Source organism: Delphinapterus leucas, chromosome X (assembly GCF_059928025.1).
Source record: "Delphinapterus leucas isolate spDelLeu-1000000601 "Yukka" chromosome X, BTC_Dleu_Yukka2, whole genome shotgun sequence".
Classification (NCBI taxonomy): domain Eukaryota; kingdom Metazoa; phylum Chordata; class Mammalia; order Artiodactyla; family Monodontidae; genus Delphinapterus; species Delphinapterus leucas.
This window is the reverse complement of record NC_143150.1, coordinates 1515665-1530321: the sequence shown is the minus strand read 5'-3', so window position 1 is coordinate 1530321 and position 14657 is coordinate 1515665. Positions and strand designations below refer to the sequence as shown.

Below are 14657 nucleotides of genomic sequence, written 5' to 3'. Positions count from 1 at the left end.
AAACCTCTCCCGGACACATTATGCGGTGAAAACACTAAGGGCAGTCAGTTTATATGTGTAATATGATCCCATTTCAGCTTTTTTAATGTGTGACTGTGGTGAATGTTTATATACATACACGTGTGAGTGTGGGAATATGTGCATATATGCGTGCAGGTGTGTGTGAATGTATGCGCGCAGGTGGGTACTGTGTGTGTCCATACACGTGTGCACTGTGTGTGTCCATACACGTGTGCAGATGTGTGCGTACATGTGATCGTGTTTATGCTTGCGTGTGTAAGGTGTGTGCATGATTGTTTCTGTGTACACGTGTGGGAGTGTGTGTGTGTGGGTATGCCCATGCGTGTGAGTGTGTGCGTGAAGTGTTTGCGTTTGTATGCACCGGACAAAGCAGGGAAGGAAGTGAGCCCCCCGGCTGAGAGCGATGCTCTCTGGGAGAGCAGGGGGAGAAAGTCACACTGACTTTCACTTCTCGCTTTTCAACCGTTTGGATCATGTGTCTTTGAAAGTCTTTGACTTTCATCTTTGTGTTTTCAGTATTTTCAAGGTTTAGGGCCCAAATGAAACAAAGCAATCCCCACACGTCCGCAGCCCCGTCATGGGAAAAAAGAGAGGAAGTGATCAGCTGTGGCCAAGCCAGAGCCGAGGGTCCGAGTCCAAGGAAGAGAAACAAGAACCCGGAAAGGATGGCCTCACTCAGACCGCTGGCAGAGCAGGGCACTTAGTGTGATTTCCAGGCGGAGCTGGTGGCAGGGCTGGGAGCAGGGAAGGCGTCATCCGGGGAAGACGTCGTGACCATCGGCTCTGCGGTAACGAGTGGGCAAACGGCCCTCCAGGGACCCGTGCTGCTCAGAGACTCTAGGCGCCCATTAGGTCAGTGAACACCCAAAGAATAGTCAGTGTGACATGCAAGGGGCTGGAAAACTGGAAGCACAAACTCCGTCTGGGCCAAGCAAAACCATCAGCAGAATGGGTTTTCAGGTTTCAGTGAACACACTTCGAGTCTCACACTTTGGCCCCGGTCCAAATGGTACCTAAGTGAGCTCCTGTCCTTGAGGTGACAACTCCATTTCCACGAGGCGCTGAAAATGAAGAGAACCCATCTCAGTGACCTCAACAGGTCACTCCTGTTGAGTCTCGATGTGTTAGATCTCTAGACTCTTTAGCAATCTTCTCCTCTCCTCTGCTGTGAGAAAGGGATGCACAGGAAGGAATCGAAGCCTAGGCATAAGGCCTCCTACTTGTATCTTTGGTCCTACCGGGGAAGAGAGAAGCAAACGTGTCCCCCAAAGTCTGGGAAGGTGCCGACTATGTCCTAGTTCTGTCCTGCTTCCTCCCACCCTGGACGATCATGACCTCAGCATCCCCAATACGTCAAAGGTTCCCTGCCTTCACTTAACCATTAACTCAAGCATACGTGTTGGGCGCCTACTCAACGTCTGACTCTGCCCTAACTGCAGAGGATGCAGAAATGAGCAACAGACTTTTAGTCAACAGATCTTCACCAATAATACTAATATGTACCAGCCACTGTTTGAGAGCCTAAATAAGAAATCATTCTTGCCATCAGGGAGCCCACAGGCTTTTGGGGTAGCCAGAGAGAGAATCCGCCTGACTCAGCCCAGGGCTCAGAAGAGGTGTCTAGAGCAGGGTGACACGTAAGCCGGGGTCTCCCTGCGACTCAGCGGAGCTGAAACAGGGGAGGCTGCAGGAACCCTGGGAGTTTGGTGGGGAGGGGCGGTGGCGAGGGAGGGACAACATAGCCAACGCACAGAGTCAAAGTGTCTTTAAGACCAACTCGCCGGACCTTCCATCCCACGGGAATTCCCCACGGCGTCAATGACCCCGCCGGCCCGGCCTCTGTTCCAACCTAAGTAACATCACGCTCAGCACCCAACCCCTACCCTGAGGCCGCTCTTCAAAACGTAGTCAGAAGGAGGACTTTCGTTAGGGTCTGTTAAAGACAACTTCACTCATCTCGGCTCGTTTCTGTAATAACTCAACAGGTGAACTAAAGTGACGTCACCATCAGAGCGAGCACTCCGCCGCTCTCACTGAACAGAAGGCAGAATTCAAAAGGCTCACAGAATGGGGACAATGGCCATCTGTGGAGAGGGCTCCAGGGTCTCCCATGACTTAGAGAATTGCTAGAAAGCTGCCTTTTCCGGCCCAGGAGCTCGACAGAGGAGAACGCAGGATGGCCCCACTGCAGAAGCAGCACACCTTGAGCTCTGAATTCATTGTCTTGGGCTTTGGGGACCTGGCTGAATTACAAATCTCCCTGTTTGGACTGTTTCTAATCATGCATCTTGTCACCCTAGCAGGGCACACGACTCTTGCGCTCATCACCCTCTTTGACTCCGCGTATTTCCTCCTTCGCAACCTGTCCACCATTGAAATCGGCTATATATGGGCCATCGTCCCCAGCATGCTGGCCAGTTTCCTGTCCGGGAGCCAGCGGATGCCCTTCCTGGGCTGAGCCCTGCAAATGCATCTCTTCAGCGCCCTGGGCAGGGCAGAGTGTTTCCTCGTGGCTGCGATGGCCTACGACCGCTTTGTGGCCGTCTGCAAGCCCCTGCATTACACAGTCATCATAGCCAGGACCCTGTGTCTGCAGATGCTGGCTCTGGCGTGAGTCAGCGGACTTGCGCTCTCCTTCACCCTCCCCACACTGATATCCCTCTTCCCCTTTGGTCAGTCTCATGAGATCAGTCACTTCTTCTGTGACATCCCCGCTGTGCTACTCCTGGCCTGCGCGGACGCACGCGGGCCAGTGAGGTCGCGGTCTTCCGCGTCTGCCTGCTCATCCTGTTGGTTCCCTTCCTGCTGACCCTGCTCTCCTGCGGGTTCATTATCGCTGCCGTCCTCAGAATCCACGTGGCTGAGGGCAGGAGCAAGGCCTTCTCCGCCTGTGCTGGGCACCTGCTGGTCTCCCTTCTGCACTACGGCTGCACGATATTCATCTACATTCGCCCCAAGTCATGCTACGCCCCAGAACAGGACAAAACTGTGTCCTTAATCTACACCAGTGTCACTCCCGTGCTCCACCCTATGATCTATAGTCTGAGGAGCAAGGAAGTCGAGGGGGCCCTCAAGAGACTCCTGGAGAGCCACGAGCAGACGAGGCCGGCGGTCCAATGCAAGGGGAGGCGGAAGAGGGGCTCCACGTGCCAGAGCCCAGTCGGTCATGTCCGTGCAGCCCTCGCAGCCCCACGCCTCCTCCTGAGGGCTGTGCTGTGGTTCTGCGGGCGCCTGGACCTTACCGGTAACCCCCTTTCCCGCCGTCACACGTGGAACAAACCCTGACGCTTTCCGAGATGGAGCAGCTCTGGGGGGGTCAGTGAACGTTTCACGGCCCCTTCACGGACGATGACACCCAGACCCTGGAGCACCGTCAGACACTTCTCCGGCCAAAGAGCTAGAAGTACAAGGAGCGAGCTCCCAAGTCCAAATGAGGTAAAGGCAAGGGGGCAAAGGCAGAGCCAGCCCAGGGGCTGTACCCCACTCCACCCTCCTCCTGCGCGCCCTCCTCTCCGCCGTGTTTCCCGACCTACCCCGCTTCCAGCCTCTGGGCCAGCTGGCCCCTCCTCATGGTGCCATGGGTTCAAGGGCCGCTCACTCCTGGCGGCCTTGGGGAGTGCCCGTGCGCTCACTCATTACCTAGGGCTGAAGTGCTTTGCTCTCTCCCTGACTGGCCGAGAGGCTCCTTGAAGGCAAGAACTGTGATTAACCTGCCGCCCCGGCACCACGCACATAACAGGTGTTCAATCAGCAGTAATTGGACGCTGACCCCCCCCCCCGCCTCCCCCCCCCCCCCCCGTGAGCTCTGGCATAGGAACAGCTTCAGACTCTGGCTGCTAATGGAAGGGAAGCCTTCAATATCCTGCTGAGCCTCCGAGATTCAGGGACTCAGGTCCGGCATTATGATCCCAAGGAAGTGTTTGCTGACCCCACGTCCACCCCACAGGCTGGGCGAGGTGCCCTGGATCCCTGCATCCTAGCACTTAGCAGCAAATAATTCTTGAATGAGTGAATGAGCACCTTGTGGGTACCAGGCACTGCCCATGGCACTGGGGATACGACAAAGCATAAGGCACAAAAGAGCTCACAAATGAGGCTGGCGAGTTGAGCACCTTATTTAAAAGACTAAAATAAAACGAATTATTTAGAAAATATACAATGGTTACGAGCTCTTCTTTCCTAGGCAGGAGTCATTCACCCAGCACCAAGCCTAGAACACCCACATGCTGTTTAAAAGGGTCAGGAAGGAAAGGGTCTGGGTCCTTGATGACCCTTCATTGGAAAACTCAACCACAACCATCATCACCTCCCTCTAGCCTTCGTGTTCGGTCAACAGTACACTTCCTCATAGTTTAAACCCCCGAAACCTTCCTCACCAAACCCCAACCTTGCCTACTCTCCTCAATTCATGTCTCCTACCACCTCCCTCATCATTCCTAGACGATGACCCCACCTCCTGCCACAGAGGGGCCCTCAGAGCCACCAGAGGGGCACTCCTCAATGGGAGTGGCAGATCTTGGAGGGCAGGAACCATGTGGGTAATTTTCCCTCGTGTCCAGCCCTACTTGCTCTCTGGCCTGCGCCCTCAGACCTAGGAAAGGGCAGAGCCTGGAGGGGCAGGAGGCGGTGCCATCATGAGGTCCTTGCAGGGAACCCAGATGGCGACTCCAGGTTGATCAAAGTGAAGGTGGGGTGATCGCTAGCTTCAGCATATGTGGAGAGAGAACTGACGTGAAAGTCAGAGAGACAGCGGCCGAAACACCAGTAGCCGCTTGTTGCCGACCACATCCCGTTGCAACCCTACGCGGGCCCTGTGCTTCAGGGCCATGTGATACCCTTACGAGAGGGGTGCACGGGCACCCCTGTATTTGGACAAGCTTCGAGGGGTGCCTCTTCTTTTATCTCTTCAAGAGATATTATTTTCACTACTCTCACCCCTAAACCCTTCCTTATTTTCAAAATAAACTAGTGAAATGTTGACAAGTGTTGAAGCCGGGTGAAAGGTAGGCGGATTTTTAAAAACACTATCCTCTCTCCTTGTGCGTACATGTGAAATGTCCGCAATAAAGACGCTAGAAAAGTCAAGGTACTGACCGGTCTCCCACCCTCGCCATTTATCTAAACTTCGCTCTTCCTTTAAGGCACAGCTCAGATGCTTCTGAGCCCCCGACCCCTTTTTAATGACCGCCTCGGTCGAGTTCGCACTTAAGGCAAGGGAATGCTGCTGACAGGAGAGCAGCCTCGGGTTCCCATCCACCACGGCCTTGCCGTGTGTGCACAGCACCGACCCACGTGTTCCTGTGCACGTGTGCACCCACACAAACGTGCACACACACAAGGCCCTGGGTGGGCAGGGGTGCAGAGACAGGGGGGTCCATCACTCCCAGGAGGTGGGGTGGGAGTCTGGCGGCACAGGGGGCCCCAGGGAGGAGGGAGACCCTCTCCTGGGTGCCGTGGGACAGGACGTGGGTCTGTGTGGTTGGGGCGTGATCCTGGGTGACATGACGATAACCCACTGACCAGCCCAGGGAGGAGGGGTTCCCAGAGAGAAGGCACACAGCAGTCCGTCAGGTAAGAGATGACGCCCCCTTGGCTAAGAAATAGAGATCTATGTCTATACCCTATGTACTCACGCACACATGCACTCAAGCTCACACAACTGCTATTGGTGGCAATTGACTCAGGAACTGAAGGTTCCCTTGCTGGCTGGCTCTCTAAGCTTCTAGAGTAGGGACGGGGAGAGGGGTCTAGCCCAGCTGAAATATTCGCCTTGGTTCTGCTGCCCCCCCCTCGCCTGCCCCCTCTGCTCTCCAGTCCCCCTGTTCCCCGAGCTGCCACTGCTGCCCCTGGGGTGAGGGGCCACCCAAGGGTGTGCTGGGCAGAGCCTGGAGAGAGGCAGGCAGGGCCTGGTGGGGTCAGGTGAGACGTGACGGTAGCGGGCACTGGAGGGCGGGCGGCAGGGCTTGGGAAGCAGCGTGGGCACCAGCTTGGTTAAGGGGGGTGGGGGAGGCATCTAGTTTTGGTGGGTTGTGATATTTCTGGCATTTTATTAAAAATGGAAAAAGTTATTTTAGTTATAAGCACTCTGCTGCTTCCTCCACTCCCCCCCCCAGGCAGACCCCCATAGGTGTCAGGGAAAGGCAAGCCCCCTGGGCGTGTGGGGGGCTAGAGCAGGGGCTGCTATGGCTACGAGAGGGTGAGCTGGTGATGTGAGCCGGGGCACCTGTCACATGACGCTCTCCACCACCACCACCTTGCTGCTCTCAGACACCGGGGTCAGGGTGGTCAGGCTCCTGACATCCGAGTCCTGAGCTCTGTACTCCAAGTGGTGGAGGCCCCAGAAGGGCTGTGTCAGGTGCTGCCGGCGCTGCGGGAGAGAGGGACACGTTGGGTCCCTGGGGAGGGGCACCTGCTTGTCCCTGGCCTCTCTCCGCTTCCCGCCACCTGCCACCAACTTGGGGCCCGGGGCCGCGCCCCTCCTGACCAGGCCCCGCTCCCTACGCTAGGGAAATAGGGGTTCAGTGGAGGGCCGAGTGGCTGCTAGAACAGAGGCTAGGGACAGGCCTCTCCTCCGCCGCCACCACCTGAGCGAGGCCCTGGAGGGCCAACTCTCCTCCCGTACACCCCCCTCCGAGCTGGCCCAGAGGCTCCGGCACAACGGTCTGTCCCTCCCGGCAGGTGGGAGAAGGGGCAGGGCGCTCTGGAGATCACGTCTCCACCCAACGGGAGGGAGGGATGGTGTGCGGGAGACGGGGCGCGGGGAACTGACCTCAGCCACGGTCCCCTTGGCCCTGAGGAGGCAGCCCAGGAGGTGGAGGGGCACACACAGCATGGAGGAGAGCGCGAAGCCCCAGCCCATGGCCTCGCCCCACCACGGGTACACGTAGGTGTTGTTGTAGACCAGCGGCTTGTAGTACACCGTGTGGAAGATGAAGACGCCCTGCGGGCGAGAAGCCTCGCGCTCAGCCGGCAGCCACCACTGCGAGCCCTCAGTGTCCCTCGCCCTGCCCAGCCTCTCCCGGCCCTTAACATGCACACCAGCGGGGTGAAGAAAGACCGGCACCATTTCATCCAGGGGCAAGGTCGGTACCCGATCATGCAGGCCACGTCGTGCATGAAGCGGTCGGCTCCTGGGGTCACGTGAGGCCGGAGGGCCAGGGCTAGGGACGCACCACCGCTGACCGCACCGCACCCCCGGCTTGCCTGTCGGCCCGGACCTACCGTACACCCAGGCGATCACCGCGCACTCCCAGAAGGCCTGCCAGAGCAGGGTGGTGCCGCTGGCTGAGTAGTAGTCAAACAGCTGGAAGACATACATCCCGCCCTGGGGATGGAGCCAGGTCAGGGAAGGTGGCAGCCGGCAGCCTGAGGCCAGGGGCATCCCTCACCCTGCCGCCACTCACATCGGTCACCATGGAGAGATCAATGACAAAGCAGAGGGCGCAGCAGAGGGCCACGGAGATCTCTCTTTGGAAACGGAAGTAGTAGGAGGCCGGGAGGAGGTCCAGCAGGCCGGTGATGAAGCCTTCCACACCTACAAACTGTGGCCGGGCAACTCAGGCCGTGCCCCTCCCCACCCACCTGCCATCTCCCGTCGCCCAGTGTGCCCTCTGCTCGCCAGCCCCCCTCCGCCCCACCTCCCATCCCCCTCTCTTGCGTCCCCCCTCTCAAACCTGGCTGTCAAGGCCAAGCAGCAGCAGCATGAAGAAGAACAGAGCAGCCCAGAGCGGGGCCACAGGCATCAGCGTGACGGCCCGGGGATAGGCGATGAAAGCCAGGCCAGGCCCTGAGGGGGAAGGGGCAGGGTGTGGACACCTGGAGCACCCCACCCACATCCTGTCCCCCTCCACCCTGCACCACGGTACCAGAGGAGTGGACGATGCCAGGGCACCCTGTGGCCAAGGGCCTTTCGACTTCTGTCAAGACACTGCCGGGCCACTCGAGGCCTCGTGAGCGTGTGCGTCTGTGTGTGTGTGCGTGTGTGTGTGTGTGTGCGTGCGCGCCATACCAGGGGCTGGAAGGTTCCCGCAAGCCCTTGGTAGACCTGTATCCATAAGAGTGGCGTGTCTGGCTCAGCCTTCTGTGCCTGGGTTCCGGCAGCTACTGTGGTCGCAGATCACCACTGACCCAGAAAAGGCCGACCTTTCCCTCTACAACACTCAGGCAAGTGTGAGGACATACCCCGAGGCCTCTGGATACAGACGGATGGGGGCTCGGGGCTCCACGTGGCCTGGCCTGAGGTGGCTGGACAGCTGTGCCTCGCAGCTGCTCAGCCAGGCCTCCTGGCCCAGAGTGATGGGACAAATTGAGTTTGAATTGTTCTCATTTCTCAGAACGTCATTCTGTGTGCGTTCGCGTACACGGTCCGTTACGACAGCAGCTACCGCTGCTCCGGAGGCCGGGCTGGGGCTTGGGGCGTCTTTACCTGATTCCGCCACCTTGGAGATGTGCACGCCCTGCTCTGTGGCCATGAAGCCCAGGATGGAGAAGACCACGAAGCCAGCAAAGAAGCTGGTCCCGCTGTTTATGAGTGCGAGGATGATGGCATCCCTGGGGGCAGAGGGGACCGTGTGGGCTGGTGAGACTGCCTGCTGGCCACGGGCAGGCAGGGCAGGGGTGGCAGGGCTGTAGTGCCTACTTGTAGCAGTTGTTGTTGAAGCGATTGTAGCCGCCCAGGGCCGTGAGGGCCCCCAGGCCAATGGCGTAAGAAAAGAAAATCTGGGTCCCGGCATCTATCCATACCTGGAGATGAGCGAGGGGAGAGCAGGTGTGAGGAGCCACGGCGAGCACAGGTCAGCTGCAGAGGGAGGGAGAGGCAGGGCCCTCCCCTGGCGGGGAGCAAGGCCGCAGCCCGCAGGCAGGTCCCACGCCTCCCGTGCCGACTCCAGGTCCTGGTCTGCAGAGAGGCGGGGGTCCTTGGTGCCGGGGATTAGAACTCAGCTAGCCAGAGACACAGGCAAGATCAAGACGACAGCAAAGGCCTCTGCCTCCCACGCAAGCAGCGCCAAGCGGCTGCTCTGCGGACCCTGCCGGAACACTCCCGCCCTCCAGAAACCTGGCCGTGCCCCGCGTGTCCCGCAACCAACGGCAGGCTGTCTTATTGTGTGTCTGTTGACACAGTTGTCCCCACAACCTGACAGGGAGCCCCTGAGGGAGGGATGGGTCCACGTTCCCCGCTGGGTCCCCGAGGGCAGACAGGCAGGTGAGAGAGACAGACCGAGAAGGTCAAAAGCTGACGCAGAGCCAGAACCGAGAGAAACTGGAAGGGAAGGAAGGCGAGCCAGGGAAGGCGAGCCACGGATGCCCCCCACCCCAGGGAAGGGGCAGCCGCTGCCGGGGCCACTCCACCTCCACTCGGGAGGGAAGGCTGCCGGGCCTGGAGGCGCAGGGTGGAGAGGACTCTCCAGCCAGGGGGTGGGGATCAAGTGGTCCGGACTGAAGTCCCTGCCCCTCCTCGGGCTCTGGCCCTGGTGCCGTCTCCTCCCGTGGCAGCAGTGGTCGCTGGCAGACACCCACACCCCACAGTCAGTGCTGTCCCCGGGCTTGCCGTCACCCCGGCTGTACCTTTTCTGTTGACTTGACTCCTCTCAAGACAAAGTCGTAGACCAGCACTCAGCAGGCCAGCAGACACAGGGTCACCTCCCAGCTGAGGGTCCCCGGAACTTCCAGACCCCCGGAGACCCTCAAGACTTTGTTCCTGTGGGAGGGAATGCCAATGATGGCTGTGCCAGCAAAGGGCCAGGAGACTGCCGTTGGTCCTGGGGTGGCGCCCCAGCCCCTCCTCACCTCCCCTCCTGCTCCCCCCCCCAACCGCCGCAGCCCTTCCGGCCAGCCGGTGTTCCCCATGCACCTGGCAAGCCCGGGCCAAGCCTGCAGCCTGAAGTAGCTGAAATCTGTGTCCCCGGAGCCTTGGGGCCCATGGCGGCCTGGCCCAACGCCGTCCCCAGCGGGCCCAGCAGCAGCCCCCCGCTTCCCTCCCCAGGCTGGCAGGCACCGCCCGCTCTGCATCGCTGGCCTCATCCCCGCAGGGATGGGCCCCGACTCACGCACGTGTGCACACGAACACATATGCAGACTCGAGCTACGTGTGGGAGACCAGAGGGCTGGCCAGGCCTGGCCCAGAGGTGCCCGACTCCCTTGCAGAACTCGATGACAGGGACCTGCGCGCAGCAGGCTGGTCACACGTGAAGTTGGCCAGGCTGGCACTTACACAGACTTCGAAGTGCACGGGGCTCGCCTGGGGTTTGCAGGCTTGGCACGGAAACTTACGTTCCCAAAGGCCTTAGGAGGTGGGGCGGGGCTCTGTTTGCACATGCGCACTGGGGAGCTGTAGCCACACTACGGGCAGGAGCGTCACCTAGAGGCCTCAAGGCTAAGCCGCTTACGGGGAGCCTGGGCCCGGGTAGGCCGGTTAAACGGACCGGAAGATGTGGGTGTCTGTTTGCGCAGGTTCATTGGGGTTACACAGCGCTCTGCGGTGTGGAGCTTCGAAAGGGGGCGACCATTGGCTGGAGAGCCTGCAGGCTCTGTCGGTGGGAACCAATCACGAGTCAGGAGGTGTTACAAGCGGTCTGCGCAGGCGCTCTGGGAATCCCCACCTCAGGGGCCGTTAGACGGTTGGTTTTGTGAGGGACCGTTTTTTCCTTCCCCCGCTCGTAGGGAGGGTGGAAGCGGTTCTAGATGAAGTCTGAGGCAGTTGGTGAAGGAGCCATGAGGGAAGCAGACGAAGGCGCAGGTGCGACGGCCGTTGCAGTGGGAGCAGCACGTGGTAGCCAGGATGACCCCGGTGACCCAGTCGATCCTGGAGACCCTGGTAATTCTGGGCTCGCAGGAGAGGCAGGTGGCACTGCCAGTGGCCTTGTGCAGATCCAGTGGGCAGCCCACGCAGCAGGGCCACGTAGAGACGCAGCACCCGGGGCCGGAGGTCCGGATCCGCAGGCACTACAGTTGTTTCTTTTGCAGGAGCCCCCGTGGGCCGGGCGGCCAGGGGCTGGGCTGGAGGTGATTTGTGGGGAGGGGCTGCAGGCGGTGGGGCCTGAAGTGTAGAAGGAGGGGGCTGTGGGCGGCTGGAGGGTATGGGCCAAGGGTGGTCTGGGCTGACAGGTTGGTGGTGGGGCAAACAAACCTGAGGGAAACCAGAGGGTAGGTTTGGTGATGTCCAGGGTGCCCTCAGTGTATAGGGTGGGAGGTTGTGGACGGCCTAAGGGGTGGTCTGGCGGGGAAGCCGGTGGGTGTGGGGATGAAGGCTGGTCTCAGTGAGGAGGAAGCCTGAGGCACAGGCGAAATCAGTACTGTGGGTGGTGCCTTAACCATATCTCTTTCAGCACCCTTACTGTGCATTTCCCATCGCCCATGGACGCGGAGGTCGCCCAGCAGTTGCTGAGTGTATACTTTCTAGTCCCAGAGCCCATTCAGAAGGAGCTCAATGTGGAGGGCCGCGTCCTGGTCATGTGGGTTCTAGAGGGGTCTAGGGAGGGGCTGGTGGCAGGTGGCCAGAGCCAGGCTCAGGCCACGTGGAGCTGTAAGGGAGGGTTAAGCCTAAAGAAGAAGTGTGCTGCTCTGGGATTGTCGGTGTGGGGGGACAGGGAGGGACGTGTGCCTCCCCAAACCTGAATTTTATTTTTCCGTCCCTTTTAGCCGATTGACTGCTGAAGACTTTGGCCAACTCCGAAATTCCATCGTCTTCTGTGTGAACCAGCTTTCCTCGGTGGTTCACATCTTGCAGTACATTTTTACCCGCTTTTTGGTTTAGCGTCAGCAGGCCCCAGGGCGCTAACCCTAACTTATGTGTCGTGTCCTTGACGTCCTTCCCTAGGGCATTGCTTTCTTCAGTGATCACCACTTGTTGCGGCCTCATCTTTTGCCTGTACTTTCCCTTGGGCGCTCAGGGTCCACGTATTTTGTTTGGTGATTAAATGTTAACTGCAGAAAATACAACTGACCTGCTGTTCTGTGTCTGAGTTTACTTTTAGCTTCTGCACCTCCTAATATTCTTGCATTTGTGCTCAGGTTGGAGGGGAGGTCTGGGATTCAGCTATTCAAGTAGCACACCTAATTGAAGACAATGTCAGAAGTGGAACAAAAAGAAAATTGTGTCCTGCCATTCAGTGTTAATTTTCGAATATTTTCTTAGTTCTGTAGTTACATTTTTATATTAACGTATAACGCCAGAATACTAAGTAAGAGATTGTGGCTTACCGACCTTGTTTCAGGTCTGCAGAGAAAAGTGCTGGGGCAGTTGGTTAAGTGTTTGGGGTGAGGTGGTAAGCTCCCTCTAAAACAGCTTGTATTCTGCAACCTTGCTAAACTCACTAGTTGATACTAATAGCTCTGTTTATAAATCCCATGGGCCTTTCTACATATACAGTCATTTTGTCTGTAAATAAAGGCACATTTACTTCTTCCTTTCCAGTCGATGCATTTTAACAGATTTCTGTCATAACGGTTTGGATGTTCCTGCTTCTTTGCATGCCCGGTAAGTTTAGATTGGGTGCTAGGCATTATAAGATTCCCCTTGGGTGCTGGATGTGTTTCTATTCCTGAACTTATTCTTAAGCTTTGTTCTGGGATCCTATTAAGTGACTTGGAAACACTTTGAACCTCTTGAATCTTAGTTTTTGTTTTTTGTTTGTTTGTTTGTTTTGCGTTACGCGGGCCTGTCACTGTTGTGGCCTCTCCCGTTGTGGAGCACACGCTCCGGACGCGCAGGCTCAGCGGCCATGGCTCACGGGGCCAGCCGCTCCGCGGCATGTGTGATCTTCCCATACCGGGGCACGAACCCGTGTCCCCTGCATCGGCAGGCGGACTCTCAACCACTGCACCAACAGGGAAGCCCCGGAATCTTAGTTTTATAAGATTTGCTTTCTGGGACCAGAGCAGGTCTCACTGTAGGATTAATACATTTTATCATCTTTTTTGAAGTATAATTGCTTTACAATGGTGTGTTAGTTTCTGCTTTATAACCAAGTGAATCACTTATACATATACATATGTTCCCATACCTCTTCCCTCTTGCGTCCCCCTCCCTCCCACCCTCCCTATCCCACCCCTCTAGGTGGTCACAATGCACTGAGCTGATCTCCCTCTGCTATGCGGCTGCTTCCCACTAGATATCTGTTTTACGTTTGGTAGTGTATATATGTGCATGCCACTATCTCACTCTGTCACATCTTATCCTTCCGCCTCCCCATATCCTCAAGTCTATTCTCTAGTCGGTCTGTGTCTTTATTCGCGTCTTACCCCTAGGTTCCTCACGACCTGTTTTATTTTTTCTTAGATTCCATATATATGTGTTAGCATACCATATTTGATTTTCTCTTTCTGACTTACTTCACTCTGTATGACACAGTCTAGGTCCATCCACCTCACTACAAATAACTCAGTTTCGTTTCTTTTTATGGCTGAGTAATATTCCATTGTATATATGTGCCACATCTTCTTTGGATTAATTTAATTAACTGAAATCTTCTGTGTTTGAGAAGGCTATAGTTCGAAACAAAGACTCATACACTATCAGAGTGGTGGTAGAATCTATCTGGACACTTGATTGGCATTTCCTCTTAAATATTAAGAGATGCATATCCTTTGACCCACCTTTGGGAATCTATCACAGAAAAACTCTTGTGTATGTGAACAAGGCAGCATTGACCACAGTGTTAATTACAGCATTGTTTGTCATTGTCAAAAATCGGTAGAATGTACATCAACAGGGGAAACGTTCAGTAAATCACAGCAAGTCCGTCCTGGTGGAGTACCATACGGCAGTCAGAGCAAAGTAGATAGCTGGGAACTAATATGGAAAGAGATGAAAGCAAATTGCAGAATTCTGGGAATGGCATATTCCTGTTTTTGAATACATTCTGACCATATGACCATGTGGGGAAAGGCAGAGTCACCACCTGGAATGAGCCACCCTGCTTTCAATGTCATCACTGGGCATTAGGGAAGAAAGCTTTCACTATTTAGATTTTAGATTTCCATGTTGTTTAAATATTTTCCTAAGGAATTATTAGTTTTGAAATGTTTTTCCTTTGGAAAACAATAGTCTGCTCCATTCGTTTCCCTATAAAAGCACTTACTTAACAAACTTAAATTCAGCAAAGGTCTGTGTGGGAGGATTAGGCAGAGGACACCCCCCTGAAGTGGATGTGGAAGCCCAGAGTCAGGGGATGGGAGCTGATGGGAGGGCCAGTAACAGGGCACATGGTCTATTACGAGAAGAATGTTTCGTAGTCTTGGTTTTTTTTTTTTAAAAAAACCATTAGAAATGGATTTTCAATTTGATGAAAAGTCTGCACCACTGTATAGGACATCTATGGGTTTTGTCACCCAGCAACCGTGTCCCTTCTCTTGGTACTGGTATCCTCATGTCACCCTAGAAAATCTCCCCTTTCTTTTTCTCCCGGCCATTATGCTTCTGATAGAGTTGACGTCACCTCTGATTCCAAGGGTGGGCATGTGGCTCAGGCCTGGCCAATCGCAGCACTGCTTTCCTCCGGCCGTGGTGATCCCATCCAACCTGTGACACTTTGGGGGCTGCAGGGGAGGCAGGCTGGCAATGGACAGAGGGGAAGCTAGAGCAAGAAGACAGATCTCAGAGAACCGAGTCCTGGATCCAGCCATGCCCGAAGACAGGA

At 56.4% G+C, this 14657-nt stretch overlaps 1 protein-coding gene and 1 pseudogene across 1 annotated transcript; one reads left to right on the top strand and one right to left on the bottom strand.

Moving 5' to 3' along the window:
* The first annotated feature begins 357 nt into the window (after positions 1–357).
* On the top strand, positions 358–3784 carry LOC149744118 (olfactory receptor 10V1-like; annotated as a pseudogene).
* A 2613-nt stretch (positions 3785–6397) lies between these two features.
* Positions 6398–11375, bottom strand: LOC149744117 (uncharacterized). The gene is made up of 9 exons (XM_089903910.1): positions 11355–11375; positions 10787–11056; positions 10291–10359; positions 8660–8763; positions 8447–8571; positions 7695–7807; positions 7425–7562; positions 7243–7345; positions 6398–7151 (listed from the first exon to the last, which is right to left on the bottom strand). The coding sequence occupies exons 1-9, from the start codon at positions 11373–11375 to the stop codon at positions 6574–6576; spliced, it is 1521 nt and encodes a 506-aa protein (XP_089760036.1). The 3' UTR covers positions 6398–6573.
* Positions 11376–14657: the final 3282 nt, after the last annotated feature.